General features: G+C 38.4%; 1 protein-coding gene across 1 annotated transcript in view; it reads right to left on the bottom strand.

Annotated features, from left to right (window-relative positions):
- Positions 1-21,194, bottom strand: part of FAAH2 (fatty acid amide hydrolase 2) — a 203,728-nt gene that overhangs the window by 151,643 nt on the left and 30,891 nt on the right. Inside the window, exon 4 of the mRNA XM_070067361.2 lies at positions 4,097-4,306. Coding sequence (XP_069923462.1) covers positions 4,097-4,306 — 210 coding nt within the window. The remainder of the gene's footprint in view (positions 1-4,096; positions 4,307-21,194) is intronic.

Below are 21,194 nucleotides of genomic sequence, written 5' to 3'. Positions count from 1 at the left end.
ATAGTCATCTTCTTTCAGCATATTCAGTATATCATCCAATTGCCTCATAGACTCCAAGGTTCTTCTAACAAGTCTTACAATAATCTTATTGATGATATCTTGTACAGTAGTATGTCAATTTTTTTGCGAATTTCAAGTTTCTCTCTTTGTTCTTGTCTTTAAAATGTTCGATTATTGGTATTGATAGTAGATTAATTTACTAACCCTACTTGAAGCTCATTTAATTTTAAAGATGTATTTATCTATGGCCTTGGCAAATTACCCTCCATATCCTGCAGGTCTGAGATTGCTACTATTGGTCCTATATTCCTCAGAGGTAATCTGAGTCCACCTGAGGAAGTCCATACCAGGATTCCACTCTTCCAAATCTGTACCTGAAAATGTACACCCCCCAAAATAACATGACCTCATGTTGTTGGGCATCGGTAAGTTCCTCATCAGGTTCAGTAACCCTCAGATTTTGATTATTTTTGCTATATTCTATAGTCATTTGCACTCACCCTATGGGACTTGAAGAAAAAAAAATATGCATTCAGTTGCTCCAGTCTCATTCCTGCATTACAAAATCTCCAGCATAAACTGGGTATTCCATGGGGAAATCCCTGTGGTGGATTTCCACCACATCCCCAGTGGAGACATCATGGCTGCTGCTACCATAAGCCCCAGCAATACTCAGAACCATCTGAAAGAACAAGGAACTCTCACCATATTCCACCGTTTTGGGATAACAATGGAGTCTGAACCACAATACAGAGCAAATGTACCTGGCAAATATTTGTTTATTTGTTTGTTTGTTTGTTTTTTAAACTTTTATTTAATGAATATAAATTTCCAAAGTACAGCTTATGGGTTACAGCAAATATTTGTGTTTTTTTTTGTTTGTTTGTTTGTTTGTTTTGGACAGGCAGAGTGGATAGTGAGAGAGAGAGAGAGAGAAAGGTCTTCCTTTGCCGTTGGTTCACCCTCCAATGGCTGCCACGGCTGGCGCGCTGCAGCTGGCGCACCACACTGATCCGATGGCAGGAGCCAGGTGCTTCTCCTAGTCTCCCATGGGGTGCAGGGCCCAAGCACTTGGGCCATCTTCCACTGCCTTCCCGGGCCACAGCAGAGAGCTGGCCTGGAAGAGGGGCAACCGGGACAGAATCCGGTGCCCTGACCGGGACTAGAACCCGGTGTGCCGCCGCAAGGTGGAGGATTAGCCTAGTGAGCCGCGGCACCGGCCCCTACCAAATATTTGTAAAATATTTCATCCAACAACTATGGTGCATGCGTTCTGATCAGCACATAGTACATATTCAAGGAAAGGCCACAAATAAAATACACTGAGTATTTAAAAATCAGAAATCAAAATTATACCAGATGTTTTCTCAGAATTCAAAATAACTAGAAATCAACAACATTAAAAATAGCAGATTTAAACATACTTAGAGATGGAACAACATATTCCTGAATGATCAAGGTGTAAGCAACAAAGCCAAGAATACACAAATGGGATTATATTACACTATGAAGCTTCTGTACACCAAAAGAAATAACAGAGTGAAGAGGCAAATAACAGAATGGAGGAAAAATGCTTATTAACTATTAATTGAACAAAAATTTATAATACAGAATATGTAAGAACATGAAACACTCAAAACAAAAACAACTATTCCAGTTAAGAAATATTCAAAGGACTTGAAAAGAAATTTATCAGAGGGAATAAAAACAGCCAACAAATGTATTAAAATGTTTTCAATATCACTATGCATCAAGGAAATGCAGATCACAATGAAAATGACTTTTCATCACCCTAGATAAAATGGCTAAAATCAGAAAGACAAAAAGGAACAAGTATTCATAAGATGTGGAGAAAAGGAAAGACTTATACACTGTTGGTGGGAATGTAAATTAAGGCAGCCACTATAAAAATTCTATGGACATTTTTTTGAAAGCTAGAAAGAGAATTTAATATATAACTTAACAGTCCCACAACAAAATACATACACAGAGAGACAGAGAGAGAGAGAGAGAGAAAGACAAGAAATCATTATATTTTTAAAGATTCATTTATTTATTTATTTATTTGAAAGGCAAAGTTATAGAGAGGCAGAGGCAGAGAAAAAGAAGTCTTCCATCTGCTGGTTCACTCCTGCAATAGCTGCAATGGCCGGAGCTGGGATGATCCGAAGCAAGGAGCCAGGAGCTTTTTCCAGGTCTCCCACACAGGTGCAGGGGCCTAAGGATTTGGGCCATCTTACACTGCTTTCCCAGGCCATAGCAGAGAGCTATATCAGAAGTGGAGCAGCCGGAATTGAACCAGCACCCATACTGGATGCTAGCACTACAGGTGGCAGCTTTACCTGCCATGCCACCATGCCAACCCAAGAAATCATTATATTAAAGAAATGCCTAGATCACCATGTTTACTATAGCACTATTCACAGGAGCCAGGACATAGACTCAAACAATGTTTCCACCATTAGATAAATTGTTAAGGAAAATGCTATATATATATATATATACACATACATACATATATATAATATTTTATATACATACATGTGTATAACATGTGTAACATTTTATACATATATATGTATATATATATATATTTGAAGATTACTTGCAATAAAAAAATAAAATCCTCACATTCACAGCAAGAATGAATGAAAGTGGAGGACATTATATTAAGTGAATTAAGTCAAACTCAAAAAGACAAATACTAAATATTCTCTCTCATTTGTGGAAGTTAATGAAACTAAACCTGAACATAGAATAGTAGTTACTAGAGGCTGAAAATGGTAGGGAGGACAGAGGGGTGTTGATTGATGTGTACCAAATCACACGTAGACAGAAGTGTTCTTAGTGTTACACAGCATAGTGGAGTGACTATAGTTCACAATAACCTATTATATATTTCATAAGCAAATAGAAGAGAGGAGCGCTGTAGTTCCAATCATAAAGTAATCAAAAAGGGGACATGTTAATTATGTTGATTTGGTTTGTATCCATTATATTCATGTTCTGGAATGTTAAAATGTCTCATCTTGGCCGGCGCCGTGGTTCAATAGGCTAATCCTCCACCTAGTGGCGCCAGCACACCGGGTTCTAGTCCCGGTCGGGGTGCTGGATTCTTTCCTGGTTGCCCCCTTCCAGGCCAGCTCTCTGCTGTGGCCCGGGAAGGCAGTGGAGGATGGCCCAAGTGCTTGGGCCCTGCACCCCATGGGAGACCAGGAGAAGCACCTGGCTCCTGCCTTCGGATCAGGGCGGTGCGCCGGCCGCAGCGCGCCAGCCATGGCGGCCATTGGATGGTGAACCAAAGGCAAAAGCAAGACCTTTATCTCTGCCTCTCTCACTATCCACTCTGCCTGTCAAAAAAAAAAAAAAGGTCTCATCTTACAAAAACGTATTATCATTAAGTTAAAAATTTAATGTATTTTATATGCCTATATCATCTACTTTTCTTCATCTCAATAAATAACCATTAGAGTCATATCATTTGTTTTCTGGAATCCTAATTTCTGTATTTGCTCATTCTTTTGCTCCTCCGTACGAACCAAACTTTATGGTTTCTCTTGTAGCTTCTCATTCTGTTATGTGTTACACTGGTTTTCTTTGAGTTCTTAAACACAATAAGCAGGGATTTTGTACTTTCTGTCCCTCTCCAAATAGATTGCTTTCTGCCCCACTAATTCCCATTCCTAATGAGTGAGCTCTCTGATCTTTTGAGTTTCATCATTAATGTATATATCTTCAGATAGGCTTTCCATGATCATATCTGGTATATTCCTGCATTAGCAATTTCATTTATATCTATCAGAGTTCAATGATGTTATATTAGATTATAACTTTTGTCTCAAGAAGAAAGATGTCCTAAGTTAAAACAGCATCAGTAACTCACACCTTGTTTTTCTTTCTTATAAAACACACACACACACACACACACACAGATACACACGCAAACACATACACACAGAGTCCAAGAATATGAAAAATCATTGCAAACAATGCTATTCAGCTATCTGTGACAAATGTTGCCACTTCCTTTATCATAAGCAACTGATCATTGTTTTCCCAGAGATTTGTACAATTGTATTTCTATCCCCCAACTCACCAGAACTTCCACCTGCAATATGTTGTAAATCATATGGGTTGTTGGAGCGACCATAGATGTTGTTACTAGATTCATACCACATGCACAACTCACTACAGTTGGTTATGCCAAGGGGAATGGCACCAGCTTCCTTCAGTAATGCCACCACAGTGGCATCTGTTTTTGAAATTGTATCACGACGGTTCACAAGGCCAGAGGAATTGGGCATTCCTATAATGGAAACAGAAATGGAAGTAAGTTACAATGTTATTAAATAAAAGCATGGTACTGGTACAGAAACAGATGGATAGACCAATGGAACAGAATTGAAACACCAGAAATCAATCCAAACATCTACAGCCAACTCATATTTGATCAAGGATCCAAAACCAATCCCTGGAGTAAGGACAGTCTATTCAATAAATGGTGCTGGGAAAACTGGATTTCCACCTGCAGAATCATGAAGCAAGACCCCTACCTTTCACCTTACACAAAAATTCACTCAAGATGGATTAAAGACTTAAATCTACGACCTGACACCATCAAATTATTAGAGAGCATTGGAAAAACCCTGCAAGATATAGGTACCGGCAATGACTTCTTGGAAAACACCCCAGAAGCACAGGCAGTCAAAGCCAAAATCAACTATTGGGATTGCATCAAATTGAGAAGTTTCTGTACTGCAAAAGAAACAGTCAGGAGAGTGAAGAGACAACCGACAGAATGGGAAAAAATATTTGCAAACTATGCAACAGATAAAGGGTTAATAACCAGAATCTACAAAGAGATCAAGAAACTCTACAACATCAAAACAAACAACCCACTTTAGAGATGGGCCAAGGACCTCAATAGATATTTTTCAAAAGAGGAAATCCACATGGCCAACAGGCACATGAAAAAATGTTCAAGATCACTAGCAATCAGGGAAATGCAAATCAACACCACAATGAGGTTTCACCTCACCCCAGTTAGAATGGCTCACATTCAGAAATCTACCAACAATAGATGCTGGCGAGGATGTGGGGAAAAAGGGACACTAATCCACGGTTGGTGGGAATGCAAATTAGTTAAGCCACTATGGAAGTCAGTCTGGAGATTCCTCAGAAACCTGAAGATAACCCTACCATTCAACCCAGATATCCCACTCCTTGGAATTTACCCAAAAGAAATTAAATTGGCAAACAAAAAAGCAGTCTGCACCTTAATGTTTATTGCAGCTCAATTCACAATAGCTAAGGCCTGGAACCAACCCAAATGCCCATCAACAGTAGACTGGATAAAGAAATTATGGGACATGTACTCCATAGAATACTATACAGCGGTCAAAAACAACGAAATCTGGTCATTTTCAACAAGATGGAGGAATTTGGAAAACATCATGCTGAGTCAATTGAGCCAGTCCCTAAGGGACAAATATCATATTTTCTCCCTGATTGGCGACTACTAACTGAGCACCAAGGGGGAAACTTGTTGAAATGAAATGGACACTATGAGAAACAGTGACTTGATCAGCTCTTGTCCTGACGGTTTATGTACAATGAAATACTTTATCCATTTTAGTATTTTTTTTTTGTTCTAGTACCATTAGTTGAACTCTGAAATTAACACACAATTATTCTTAGGTGTTTAAATTTTAACTGAAAAGTGATCCCTGTTAGGAATTTGGAAAATATTATGCTGAGTGAAATAAGCCAATCCCAATGGGACAAATACCACTTGTTCTCCCTGATAGGTGACAACTAACTGAGCACCAAAAAGGAAACCTGTTAAAGTGAAATGAACACTAGGAGAAACTGTGACTTGATCAGCCCTCACCCTGACTGTTGATGAGCAACTTGATATCTTATCCCTCTTAGTATTTTCTTTCTTTGTTCTACTTAATACTTTTGGTTGAATACTGTAATCAATACACAATTCTTCTCAAGTGCTGAAACTTAACTGAAAAATGATCACTGTTAAATGTAAGAGTGGGAATAAGAGAGGGAAGAGATGTGCAATTCGGGACATGCTCAAGCTGACTTACCTCAAACGGTAGAGTTAGAAACATACCAGGAGATTCCAATTCAACCCCATCAAGGTGGCATGGACCAATGCCATCTCACTAGTCCCAGTGATCAATTTCTGTTCACAATTGATCATAATGATAGGACTAAGAACCAAAGGGATCACATAAACAAGAATAGTGTCTGCAAATACTAGCTGATAGAATCAAAAAGGGAGAGAATGATCCAACATGGGAAGTGAGATACATAGCAGACCCATAGAATGGCAGATGTCCTAAACAGCACTCTGGCCTCAGAATCAGCCCTTAAGGCATGCGGATCTGGCTGAAAAGCCCATGAGAGTATTTCAGGCATGGAAAGCCAAGACACTCTGGGGGAAAAAAGAAAAACCTAAATGGAAGATCTCTGCGAGTGAGATCCCAGTGGAAAGAATGGGTCATCAAAGAAGGAGGTACCTTTCTCTGAAGGGAGGAGAGAACTTCCACTTTGACCATGGCCTTGTCTAAATATGATCAGAGTCAGTGAACTCAGGGGGCTTCCATAGCCTTGGCAGCTCATGAAAAGGGCCTAGGGTGATTACTGATGCCATAAACAAGAGTGTCAATTTGTTAAGTCAACAACAGGAGTCACTGTGCACTTACTCCTCATGTAGGATCTTTGTCCTTAGTGTGTTGTACATTGAGATTTAATGCTATAACTAGTACTCAAACAGTATTTTTAACTTTATGTTTCTGTGTGGCAGAAAACTGTTGAAATCTTTACTTAATGTATATATACTAAACTGATCTTCTGTATATAAAGAGAATTGAAAATGAATCTTGATGTGAATGGAAGGGGGGAGGGAGAGGGAAAGGGGAGGGTTGCGGGTGGGAGGGACGTTATGGGGGGGAATCCATTGTAATCCATAAGCTGTACTTTGGAAATTTATATCCATTAAATAAAAGTTTGAAAGCAAAAAAAAAATGCAATGTTGACCACCTACCATGAACCAAACAAGATATTCTCACATTACAAGATATTCTCAGTACTGAAAGGTAGTATAACTAAAAAAATGCATTGGATTTACAGTCAGAACTAAGTTTAAATTCCAACTCTGTACATAACCAAGTCTTCAGACTTTGTGCTTATCATTTACCTTTCCTGAATCTCAGATTTTATGAGGATGAAATGAGAGAATTAATGTAACATGATTAAACTGAGTAAATAGGAGATACTTTTACAAATTTCACCATCCAAAAACACAAAGTAGTTAGCAATTTGCAAACCCACTTCGGAGATTAATAGGTTTAGAGAAGTAAAAGACATTTTCAGGATCATGCAGAAAAGGTAACCAGGTTCACAGGAAACTTCGTATAAATTAGAAATTGTATTTATATCAGTAAAGAAAGAATAATAGAGTAATCCTAAGAAAACTCGCTTTCTGTATGTAAATACATATAAATATAATGTCCTACATCATATCATAAACAGAAAATGATAGATTAAGCAGTTAAATGTGGATAATAAATTTTTAAAATATCAGAAGAAAATACCAGCAAAGATTTTAATAACCACAGTGTTCAGAAATATAAACAGGGCTTAAAAGAAATTACAAAATATAAGGTAATGTATTAAAATATTAGAAACATTTGTTTAATAAAATAAACTATAAACAAAGCTAAAAAAACAATCAGCAAACTTTGGAAAGTTATTTATATCATAAATATTAAAAGATTAATGCCTTAAACATATAAAGAACTGAAATAAATCAACAATTCCCAAATAGAAAAACAGAGATATAATTAATAAAATTTTTATAGACAATGAATCCTCAAAGGTAAAATACATATAAGCATTGGCTTAATCTCAAAATGAGCAAGAATATTCCTAATTAACATAGTAATAAAATACGATTTTTCAATGATAACATTGATCAAAAAAATCAAGTTCTGATGCAATCAATTATTGGCAAAACAGAATTTAATTGATGATATACTTCCAATATATTTAAACTGATAAAATTCTATGGTAAGCAATGTCACAATCCATAGTAAAATAGAAGATATTTCATATCTTACAAGCAATAGCACTATTAGACAGTTTCAGAAAAAAATTCACACATATTCACATTGATTTATTTTAACAATTTATTTATTTGAAAGTCAGAGTTACACACACAGAGAGAGACAGAGACAGAGACAGAGAGACAGAGTCTTCTATCCGCTGGTTCTCTCCCAAATTGGCTGCAACAGTCAGATCCGAAGCCATGAGCCAGGAGCTTCTTCCAGGTCTCCCACACAGGTGCAGTGGCCCGAGGACTTGGGCCATCTTCTACTGTTTCCCAGGCTATAGCAGAGAGCTGGACCATAAGTATAGCAGCTGGGATTCAAACCGTTCCTCATATGGGATGCCAGCACTACAGGGCGGTGGCTTTACCCACTACACCACAGCGCCAGCCACTACACATTGATTTTAATGGGGAAAAAATCTTCTTAAACACAACTGAAAGGAAAATAGATTTTACTTTATTCTTAGAATGACAAGATGATCTGAAGTGAAATAAAATGGAACTAGGGATTAACATTGTGGCATAGTGTGTTAAGTAACTGCCTGTGATGCCAGTATTCCATATGGGTGATAGTACATGTCACAGCTGCCCTTCTTCCAATCCAGTTCCCTGTTAATGCACCTGAGACAGCAGTGAAAGATGACCTAGGTGCATGTGGCCCCTGCTATCCATGTGGGAGACTCGAATGAAGCTTCCGGCCCTTGGTTTTGGCCTGGCCCAACCCTGGCTGTTGTGGCCTTTTGGGGAGTGAACCAGAAGATGGAAGATCTCTCTCTCTCTCTCTCTCTCTCTCTCTCTCTCCATCTGTAATTCTGTCTTTCAAATAAATAAATAAATAAATCCTTTAAAAAAGAAAATAAAGGAACTAGACATAACTGGATAGATATTGAAAAAACTCGAAAAATATTGAGTGAAAAAAGTAAAATACAGAGAGTTAGATATATTGTATGATAAAGTTTATTAAAACAACAGTACACAAAATAATATTTGTTATTCATTAATGAATTAATAAACACATAAAGGTATTAAAAAGACGAAATAATAATAAAATCAATATAATGTTTGTTTTTGCTGTTGGAGAGAAACGAGGGGAAAAGAAGCATGTACTTAGGAACAGAGACAAAAGTGATATATCTATTTTTGTAATATATTGCTTTCTTTAAAAATAAAATAACTAACTATAATGAAAATGCAAAATAAAATCACAGTGAGACACAATTTAAAGCACTAGAATGGCTATAATTAAAATGACAGACAATGTTTATGAAGATGTGGATAAACAGGAACATTCAGACACAACTATTATCAATGTAAAATTAAAAATGGTACACTCACTTTGAAAGACAAGTTGACAGTTCCAAATAAAGTTACCAGATGATTCAGTAATTACACTATTATGTATGTAACCATTATAATTGAAAATACTTGTTCAAAAAATGTCATTAAAACTTGTGCAGCACATTATACAAATTGTCCTTTTTTAAAGATTTAATTATTTGAGCAGCACAATTACAAAGAAAGAGAATTTTAATCTATTGATTCACTCCCCAAATATCTGCAAAAAGCCGGGGCTGGACCAAGCCAAAGTCAGGAACCTGGAGCTCCTTCCAGGTCGACTATGTAGGTTGCAAGGTCCCCAGTGCTTGGGAAATCATCTGATTATTTGTGACATACATTAGCAAGGAGCTGGATTGAAGGTGGAGCAGCAGGGTCTGGAATGCGCAACCATATAGGATGATGGTATCACAAGCAGCAGCTTAGTACTGATGTGTATGACACTATCCCCATACACATTGTTCTTAATAGCATAGTGAAAATGAGGAAGCAATAAAATTTTCACCAACATCTGAAAAGATAAAAAAATGAGATCTACTTATATAATGTAATAATACAGATCAACAGAAGGAATTAATAATGATATCTGTGGGGCCCATGCTGCAACGTAACAGGTAAAGCCACTACTTGCAGTGCCCACATCTCATATGGATGCCAGTTCACGTCCCGGCTGCTCCACTTCTGATCCACCTCTCTGCTATGGCCTGGGAAAGCAGTAGAAGATGGCCTAAGTGCTTGAGCTCCTGCACCCACGTGGAAGACCTGGAGAAAGAAGACATCCCCCACCACCGCCTCCCTGTAACTCTGTCTTTCAAATAAATAAAATAATAATAATAATAATAATAATAATTGGTGCTATGGGTTAGTGGGAAAAGCCATCACCTGCAGTGCCAGCATCCCATATGGGCACCAGTTTGAGTCCTTGCTGCTCCACTTCCAATCCAGCTCTCTGCTGTGGCGTTGGAAATCAGTAGAAGATGGCCCAAGTCCTTGGGTACTTGCACTCATGTGGGAGACCCAGAAGAAGCTTCAGGTTCCTGACTTTGGATCAGCCCAGCTCCAGACATTGCGGCCATTTGGGGATTGAACCAGTGGAAGGAATACCTCTCTCTTTCTCTCTCTCTCTGCCTCTGTAACTCTGATTTTCAAATAAATAAATAAATCTTTAAAAAACTAATGATGGGGCTGGCACTGTGGCATAGCGGGTAAAGCCACCACCTGCAGTGCCGGCATCCCATATGGGTACTGGTTTGAGTCCTGGCTGACCCATGACCAATCCAGGTCTCTGCTGTGGCCTAGGAAAGCAGTAGAGAATGGCCTAAGTCCTTGGGCCCCTGCACCCTTGGGGGAGACCTGGAAGAAGCTCCTGGCTCCTGGCTTTGAATCAGTGCAGTTCCAGCCATTGTAGCCATTTGGGGAGTGAAAAAGCAGATGGAAGACCTCTCTCTCTCTCTACCTCTCCTTCTCTCTCTGTGTAACTCTTTCATGTAACTAAATAAATCTTTAAAAAATAAAAAAATAAAAAAGTAATGATATATGTTATAGCACAGCAAAGCATAAAATCATCATGCAATGAAAGAAGCCTGGTACAAAAGACCTATTTATATTTACATTTTAATTTTCAAAAATAAAAAAATCTATAAACATAAAGTAGTCTATTGGATGCATTGGTCAGGGGTGAGACTAGAGATTACTGCAAATGTGAAAGAATTTTAATTGAGGTAAATTTATGAAAAAAACTTTTTAATTTGTGTAATTAAATGTAGTGAATTGTATTATTTATAAATTGTGCATTTACAAAGAATGATTCTTCTTCCATATTAAGTGAACTAAAAACATAACCTTATTTGAACGAGGAAGACCAAAAAAATCCAAACTAGGAACATTATATAAAATAACTTGCTGTAACTCTTCATAAAAGTCAAAATAGAAATCCAAGCTGGCTTAACAGGAAAAAGATATGCTGATTTTGACTAATGGAAGAACAGGGAGGAAGCACATTCTCAGGGGAAAGTAAGAGAGATGTTTGCTGAGAAAAGTCTACAGAAAGAAGAGAAACTTTGTGGAGCAGTGGGAATGTTATAACCATGCAGCGTTGAATGAGATACCACCAAAGAAAGTGTCTGGTAGGGATGGAATCTTTTCAGAATCGGGTGAGAGGAACCTGCAGCAGCCCATATCAATAGTGATATTGCCTGAGGAAGAACCTCATGATCCCCATTGACTTGAGTCCAAAGCTTAAGTGCTAGCAGAGGGCAGGGTGCCCATACAACCTCCTGAAAGGAGAGCACATTGTTTTTTTCTCCTACTTGAACAAAGCACCCAAAAACCAGCAGGAAGAAAGTACCATTGTAATAATTCATGGTCTGCGTGTGACTAGGGGATTTTATCAGAGTGACAAAATGTGGTCCTCAGAGTTTGAGTCTGTCCTGGAGGGTTGGCAGAGGGAGGGGTGTCCACTTAGGTCCATGAAGTAGGGGCACATTGCTCCCTTCCCCTTACTCTATCAAGGTGCTGGACTCAACTTGTGAAGGCTGACAGACTGAGCTCTGTCAATCAGGTAGATGTCTCCAATAACACTGTGGCTCTCTCCATGGATTTGAAGGATCACAAGGCTGAAAGTGAATACACTGCTCCCTGTGACTGTGGGATCCATATGCCCTATTACTGTGGGAATCCTGTGACTGTGTGATAAGTCTTAGGGTTTGGCTATATTTTTGGACAATCACTGAGTCTGGCTGCAGAGGCTTGGAGTTCCCTGCTAGGGTGTGTCACTGCAGAGGGCTCTTGCTAACACCAAAGAGCACACAGATCCTTTGTGTGGTTCATGTGCCTAAGTGGCACTATTTTCTCACTCTGGTAAACTTGTTTAACTTGGTAGAGAGGGGCTGAGGCTGTAAAACATGAAAGCTGGTGTGATCATATGATCATACCCTCTCTGCTTGCTGATGGTAGAAAAGATCTACCATGCCCATCTTGGGTGTCAACCTGGACTCTATCCCCACAACTGAACACTGGGCAGAGTGCTCTGGCCACACCCAGGATACACCTCTAGATATCTACAGAAGAAGCAGACAGTGCAACTAACCCATATATGCACATTTCAAAGATAAAAGCCCTAAGAGGAGAAAATCAATAAGTTTTCCAAAAATAGTGAAAAATAAACATAGAAATACAAGAAACATGAACAAGGGAGATAATATAAATATGCAATGGAAACAATAATTCAATATTAGATGTGGAGAGACTGATGAAATACCTGAAAAGGAAACCAAAAGAATGATCATAAGTTTACTCTAACATTTCAGAGAAGTAAATGAATGAGAGAAAGCAATCCAAGCACGACATGGGCAAGAAATTCTGCTTGGAGATGGAGATACAAAAGCAAAATCAAGCTGAAATATTAGAAATGAAGAATTTAATATGTCAAATAAAAATACAGAGAAAGGTCATAACAAAAAGACTCAATGAGGCAAAAGAAAGATTATCCAGGCTAGAAGACTGATCTTTGGAAATATCTCAGTCACACACACATACACACACACACACACACACACACAAAGAAAATATTAGAAAAATGGAAAACAATGTGAGATATGTGTGGAATATCACAACAAAATGAAACATGTGTGTCTTAGGAGTTCCCTGAATCTATAGAAGCTATAAAAACAGAGAACTGATTAGAAGACCTATTCAGTGAAATAACAGCAGAAAATTTCTCTATTTTGGAGAAAGATGTAGACATCCAAATAGAGGAAGCCAACAAAATTCCTAATACACATGAAAGATAAATATACACTATTAAACATCCTAGTCAAATTTGCAAAAGTAAAACATTAATATACTAAAATGTGCATGATAGAAAGGCTAGATTATCTTCAAAAGATCTCTAAATAGATTGACAGCTGATTTCTCATCAGAAACCCTAAGGGCTATGAGAGAAAGGAGAGACATAGCCCAAGTCCTAAAGGAAAAAATAAGCTATTGATCCAGAATACTGTACCCAACAAAGCTCTCATTTATAACTGAAGGCCATATAAAGACATCCAAAACACACAGAAATTTGAAAAATTTGTCACTACTCATCCAGCCTTACAAATGATACATAAGGATATGCTACACATAGAAACATAGAAACATAGTCAACATTATGAACGAAAGGGAAGGCACATAATTACCTAGTAAAAGTACAAAGGAGACCAAAACAAACAATACAAATATTTATGGAAAAATGGCAGGAAAATCATTACTTTTCAATAATAACCTTGAATGTAAATGGCCTAAATTTGATAGTTAACAGATACACTGGTTGAATAGATTAAAAAGCAAGAATCATCTATTTACTGCCTACAAGAAACACATCTCATCAGCAAATACCGATTGAATGTGAAAGAATGGAAAGAGATATCCCGTAATAATGGAAATTTAAAACAAGCGGGAGTAACCGTCCTAATATCAGATGAAATAGACTTTATGAGAAAAACTGTTGAAAGAGACAAAGAAGGTCATTGTGTAATAATTAAACGATTAATTTGACAAGAAGATATGATGATAGTAAATGTATATTCACCAATGCTAGGGTGGATAGCTTTTTAAAACAAATGCTAGTTGATGTAAGTGTATAGTATAGTGTACTATAATATAGAGTATCCTATACACTAGTAATGGGAAACTTCAACACCACACATTCACAAATAAGCACATTAACTAAACAAAAAAATCAACGAAGAAACAACAGCGCTAATCTGCAGTATTGACCAAATGAATCTCATTGTTATCTACAGATTATTTCATCTCACAGCTACAAAATACACATACTTTTCATCAGTTCATGGAATTTCTCTAGGATAGACAATATGGTAGGACATAAAACAAGTCTCAATGAATTAAAAAATTTTGAAATTGTATCACATATTTTCTCTGACCACATTGAATGGAGCTGAAAATTAATAATATAAGAAACTCTAGACTAGAAACAATGACATGAACAGTCCTTGTTTTGACAGTCAAGGAACAGTTTTCTTATTTTTTATTTTTATTCTTTTCTCTTCTTCATACTTTATGTTGAACTTTTTACTTAACATAGATTTAATCATATGTATATAAAGTCAATTGAAAATAGATCTCAGTAAAAAATAAGAGGGGTAATATGAGAGGTAGAAGGAAGTTTGTAACTGTAAAGCTGTATAGCTCTGCATGTAGTCCTAAAGGATTATTTCTAAGGGTACAGTTTAAAAACTTGTCATGGGACTCCAAATCCATTAAAATTGGTGAAAAGAGTGCCATCTTAATCGTTAAAGTGATCATATTAAGTGTTAAAGTGAATATATACATAGGAATAAGTGTGGAAGAGATCATATAAATAGCATGAAATGGCTATACTAATAATAGACAGAATTATAAAAGAAGGAAATGTCCAATATGGGAAGCAGTCCACACAACAGATGCATAGAATGACAATCACTTTAACTAACACTCTGACCTGTGAATCAGCTCTTAAGGCATTTGGATGTGGCTGAAAAACCCATGAGAGCATTTAATGCATGAAAAGCCAAGACACTTTGGCAAAAAATATCCTACATGAAGTATCTCTGTGAGTGAGACCCCAGTGGAAAGAAGGGGCTATCAAAGAAGGATGTACTTTTCTCTGAAGGGAGGGAAGAACTTCCACTTATGGCCTTGTCCAAATACTGATGGAGTTTATGGTCACAAAAGGATTCCATAGCCTTGACAGCTCATGGCAAGAGCCTCAGATGATCACTGACATCATAAATAAGTGTTAATTGTTAAATTAACAATGGGAGTCACTGTGTACTTACTCCCTATATCAGACCTCTGTCCTTAATGAGTTGTACTATGAGAATTAATGAAACACTTGTTCTTAAACAGTACTTTATACATTGTGTGTGTGTGGTGTGTGTGTGTGAGTGTGTGCAAACTGTTGAAATATTTATTTAGACTTGGTCCTTGGTATATAAATTTAATTAAAAATGAATTTAATAAAGAATGGGATGGGAGAGGGAGTAGGAGGTGGGAGGGAAGTTGGGGTGGGAAGGTGGATAGGGGGAGAAGAACCACTTTATTCCTAAATTATACCTATGAAAGTTACATTTATTAAAAAAAGGAGAGGCCGGCATTGTGGCACAATGGGTTAACACCCTGGTCTGCAGTGCTGGCATCCCATATGATGGAGCTGGTTTGAGACTCAGCTGCTCCACTTCCAATTAAGCTCTCTTCTTTGGCCTGAAAAGCAGTAGAAGATGGCACAAATCCTTGGGCCCCTGCACCCATGTGGGAGACCTGGAAGAAGCTCCTGGCTCCTGGCTTCAGATCGGCACAACTCCTGCCGTTGCGGCCATTTGGGGAGTGAACCAGCAGATGGAAGACCTCTATCTCTCTGCCTCTCCTCTCTCTGTGTAACTCTGACTTTCAAATAAATAAATAAATCTTTAAAATTTTATAAAAGGAAACTCTAGACTATATGTGAATGCCCAAAGACTAAACAGTGTGCTCCTGAATGAACAGTGGATCATAGAAGAAAACAAGAGAAATTGAAAAATTCCTAGAAATGAAGGAAGATGACACACAATATATCAAAACTTATGTGATACATCATAATAAGTCTGAAGTGGCAAAATCACAGGCATTAGTACCTACACCAAGACATTGGAAATATCTCAAATAACTCACAAAAAGAAGAACACAAATGAGTAAAAGGAAAGAAATAATAAAAATTTCAGGGCCGGCGCCGCGACTCACTAGGCTAATCCTCCGCCTAGCGGCACCGGCACACCGGGTTCTAGTCCCGGTCAGGGCGCCGGATTCTGTCCCGGTTGCCCCTCTTCCAGGCCAGCTCTCTGCTGTGGCCAGGGAGTGCAGTGGAGGATGGCCCAGGTGCTTGGGCCCTGCACCCCATGGGAGACCAGGAAAAGCACCTGGCTCCTGGCTCCTGCCATCGGATCAGCGCGGTGCGCCGGCCGCAGCGCGCCGGCCGCGGCGGCCATTGGAGGGTGAACCAACGGCAAAAGGAAGACCTTTCTCTCTGTCTCTCTCTCTCACTGTCCACTCTGCCTGTCAAAAAAAAAAATTTCAGGTGAAATAAACAAAATTGAAATAAAGAAAACCATACAAATTTTCAGTGAAATGAAGGTCTGGTTTCTTGGAAAAAAATAAGCAAAATTGTTAAACCATTGGTCCAACTAACCAAAAAAACAAAAAGAAAAAACACACAAATTAATAAAAGTATAAATGAAAAGGAGATGTTATAATAGATACCAAAGAAATAAAGAGAATCATCAGGGATTAATACAATTTTGTGTTAACAATTGGAAAATCTAGAAGAAATGGAAATATTACTGGACACACACAATTACCAAAATTGGGTCATGCAGACATGGAAAATAAAAATAGATCAATAACAAAGATAGAGAATGAATAATTAATAAAAACATTTCCAACAAGGAGTAGCCTGGGATAGGATGGCTTCATTGCTAAGTCTTACCAAACTGTCAAAGAAGTAATCCCAATCCTTCTTAAACTAGTCAAAACCATGCAAATATAGGCAATCCACCCAAACTCTTATCTCCAAGGCCAGCATTACCTTAATTCTAACATCAGAAAAAGCTAAAAAAAATATATAGATGAGCTTCCCTGATGTACAAAGATGCAAAAACCCTCAATAAAATACTAGGTAATCAAATCAAAAAATACATTCAAAGTATCTTTCACCCACACTAAGAGAGATTTATCCCTGGTATGCAGGGATAAAGTATTACATTGTACATCAACAGTCAGGACAAGAGCTGATTAAGTCACTGCTTCTCATAGTGTCCATTTCACTTCAACACGTTTCCCCTTTGGTGCTCAGTTAGTTGTCGCCAATCAGGGAGAACATATGATATTTGTCCCTTTTGGACTGGCTCAATTCACTCAGCATAATGTTTTCCAGATCCTGCATCTTGTTGAAAATGACCAGATTTCGTTGTTTTTGGCTGCTGTATAGTTTTCAATAGAGTACATGTCCCATAATTTCTTTATCCAGTCTACTGTTGATGGGCATTTGGGTTGGTTCCAGGTCTTAGCTATTGCGAACTGAGCTGCAATAAACATTAAGGTGCAGACTGCTTTTTTGTTTGCCAATTTAATTTCCTTTGGGTAAATTCCAAGGAGTGGGATGGCTGGGTTGAATGGTAGGGTTATCTTCAGGTTTCTGAGGAATCTCCAGACTGACTTCCATAGTGGCTTAACCAATTTGCATTCCCACCAACAGTGGGTTAGTGTCCCTTTTTCCCCACATCCTCGCCAGCATCTGTTGTTGGTAGATTTCTGCATGTGAGCCATTCTAACCGGGGTGAGGTGAAACCTCATTGTGGTTTTGATTTGCATTTACCTGATTGCTAGTGATCTTGAACAATTTTTCATGTGCCTGTTGGCCATTTGGATTTCCTCTTTTGAAAAATGTCTATTGAGGTCCTTGGCCCATCTCTAAAGTGGGTTGTTTGTTTTGATGTTGTGGAGTTTCTTGATTTCTTTGTAGATTCTGGTTATCAAACATTTATCAGTTGCATAGTTTGCAAATATTTTTCCCATTCTGTCGGTTGCCTCTTCACTTTCCTGACTGTTTCTTTTGAAGTACAGAAACTTCTCAATTTGATGCAATCCCAAATGTTAATTTTGGCTTTGACTGCCTGTGCTTCTGGGGTGTTTTCCAAGAAGTATTTGCCAGAACCTATATCTTGCAGAGTTTCTCCAATGTTCTCTAATAATTTGAGGGTGTTTGGTCGTAGATTTAGGTCTTTAATCCATGTTGAGTGGATTTTTGTGTAAGGTGAAAGGTAGGGGTCTTGCTTCTTGGTTGTGCACGTTGAAATCCAATTTTCCCAGCACCATTTATTGAATAGACTGTCCTTACTCCAGGGATTGGTTTTGGATCCTTGATCAAATATGAGTTGGCTGTAGATGTTTGGATTGATTTGTGCTGTTTCTATTCTGTTCCATTGGTCTATCCATCTGTTTCTGTACCAGTACCATGCTGTTTTGATAACAACTGCCCTGTAGTATGTCCTGAAATCTGGTATTGTGTTGCCTCCGGCTTTGTTTTTGTTGTACAAGATTGCTTTAGCTATTCAAGGTCTCCTGTGTCAACATATGAATTTCAGCACCAATTTTTCCAGATCTGAGAAGAAGGTCTTCGGTATTTTGATTGGTATTGCATTGAATCTGTAAATTGCTTTTGGGAGAATGGACATTTTGATGATATTGATTCTTCCAATCCATGAGCATGGAAGATTTTTCCATTTCTTGGTATCCTCTTCTATTTCTTTCTTTAAGATTTTGTAATTTTCATCGTAGAGATCCTTAATGTCCTTGGTTAAGTTTATTCCAAGGTATTTGATTGTTTTTGTAGCTATTGTGAATGGGATTGATCTTAGCAGTTCTTTCTCAGCCATGGCATTGCCTGTGTATACAAAGGCTGTTGATTTTTGTGCATTGATTTTATACCCTGTTACTTTGCCAAACTCTTCTATGAGTTCCAATAGTCTCTTAGTAGAGTTCTTTGGATCCCCTAAATAAAGAATCATATCATCTGCAAAGAGGGATATTTTGAGTTCTTCCTTCCCAATTTGCATCCCTTTAATTTCTTTTTCTTGCCTAATAGCTCTGGCTAAAACTTCCAGAACTATGTTGAATAGCAGTGGTGAGAGTGGGCATCCCTGTCTGGTACCAGATCTCAGTGGAAATGCTTCCAACTTTTCCCCATTCAATAGGATGTTGGCTGTGGTTTTTTAATAAATTGCTTTGATTGTATTGAGGCATTTTTGGAAATATGGTTTTCTTCTCTGATTTCTTTTATCTTTGAACTATGTACCTGTGACTTAGTGGATTGTCTGCTCCTTCCCTGGATATTCAGATTTGTTTGTAGGGTGGGGCCAAGGAATTCTCTCAGTGCTCAGAGGTGCTCAGGGTGCTCAGGGTGACACCCAAGATGGGCATGGTATATCTACTCTATTGTCACCATGGGGGAGATTATGATCACAATGACTGGTGCACTCATTATCTTAATTCCTCTCTGCCAAGGTGATCAATGTCTTGGGTGAGTCCATAGTGTCTACACACTCCACCCATGAGGTGCATGAATTGCACAGTGCACAGTGTGAGCACAGAACCCTCTGAAAGCCCCACCCCAGGCACTCAGGAACTCTGAACTTCTGAAGCCAAGCAAGATTCAGTGATTTCCCAGAGACCCAGCTACATCCCAGGCCTTATCATGCAGTCACAGAGTTCCCACAGTCATAGCATGCCAGGCTCCCACAATAATATGGAGAATATACACTCTCAGCCCTGTGAGCCTGCTTTATTCACTGATAGAGCAGAGGCATTCCCAAAGCCAGCTGCTTATTGGTATTCTGTCTTGGCAACTTGAGTACAAGCATCTGCGATGTAGTGAATAGAGGAGAGCACTTGTCATCCTACTCTGACAATCCTCCAGGCCAGACTTAAAGTCAGTGGGGACTGAAGATTTATCCTTCAGATAAAATCCCCTATTTTTGCGCACATGAGCCACAGCAGCCTATATTTGCCTTATTAAGATGGCACTTCCTCCTCCCTGCACTTCCTCCCTGCTGGATGCCAGGCACCCTTGTGGGGTAATGGGTAGCAGTCAATGTTCTCTCCCTTCCCTAGGTTAGAAGGGTGCCCTGTCCCCTGCTCGTAGTACAGGGCAGACTCAAAATCAGTGGAGTTTACAAGGTTCTTTCTCAGGCAATATTAGCACTGACACAGGCAGCTGCAAACTCCTCTCAACTTACCCTAAGAAGGTGGAATCCACTTCAGTACATGGCTGCAGTCTTTGCTGGTGGTGTTGCTCACTGCTGCATGTTTGTATTGTTTGTGCTGCCCTATGGCATCTCTCTTCCTTCTGTAGAATTTCCAATGCGAGTTTCCCTTTAATTCTCCCCTGGGATTGCAGTTACTATTCTTTTCTTCTGTTATCTTCCAGATGTAAAAAATCAGGTTATCTTTTCCATATTCACTAACCCATCTTCAATCCCCTCAAAATTTTTATTCATAAAAAGAGAAGAGATTTCATGCATTTCACAGATACAATTATAAGAGGATAACAATACTCCCCTCCCTTCCTTCCTTTCTCAGATGCCCCTCGTTCCTTCCTTTTTGTTCCCTTTAATTCTTTCAATAAATACTTCCAAATTACTTTATATTCACAGGCTTATGATCACATTGACTGGTGTGACCACTGCCAAGGCAATCAAGGTCTGGGGTGAACCCAGTGTTTACACACCCTACCCACACAAGTACATGAACTGCACAAAAGATCTGTGCAGTCCTTAGTGTTAGCACCACTAGCCATCAGTTTCAACAAAAAATAGAATATTTCTATGCAGGAAAATAGACAAGGGCTATAAACAATAATCAAATCATAAAATGGAAGTTTCATTCAATAGATGAAATATAAATACAATGGCCATAATCCACTTAGGATCATTAGCCATCAATAAAATGTAAATCAAACCACAGTGAGCTTTTACCTTACCCCAGGCAGAATGCATATTATCCAAAAATAAAAAAAAAATTAATGCTGGTGAGAATGTGGAGAAAAAGATGCCCAAATATACTGTTTGTGAAATCATAGTAAAGTATTACAATCATTACTAAAGAAGGTAGGGATATTCCTCAGATATCTGAAAAGATATCTAACAAATGATCCAGCTGTCCC

The sequence above is a fragment of the Oryctolagus cuniculus genome, chromosome X (assembly GCF_051225735.1).
Source record: "Oryctolagus cuniculus isolate XC-2025 breed Fujian yellow rabbit chromosome X, ASM5122573v1, whole genome shotgun sequence".
In the NCBI taxonomy this organism is placed as follows: domain Eukaryota; kingdom Metazoa; phylum Chordata; class Mammalia; order Lagomorpha; family Leporidae; genus Oryctolagus; species Oryctolagus cuniculus.
The sequence above is the reverse complement of the archived record's forward strand: the minus strand, read 5'-3'. Positions and strand labels throughout refer to the sequence as shown.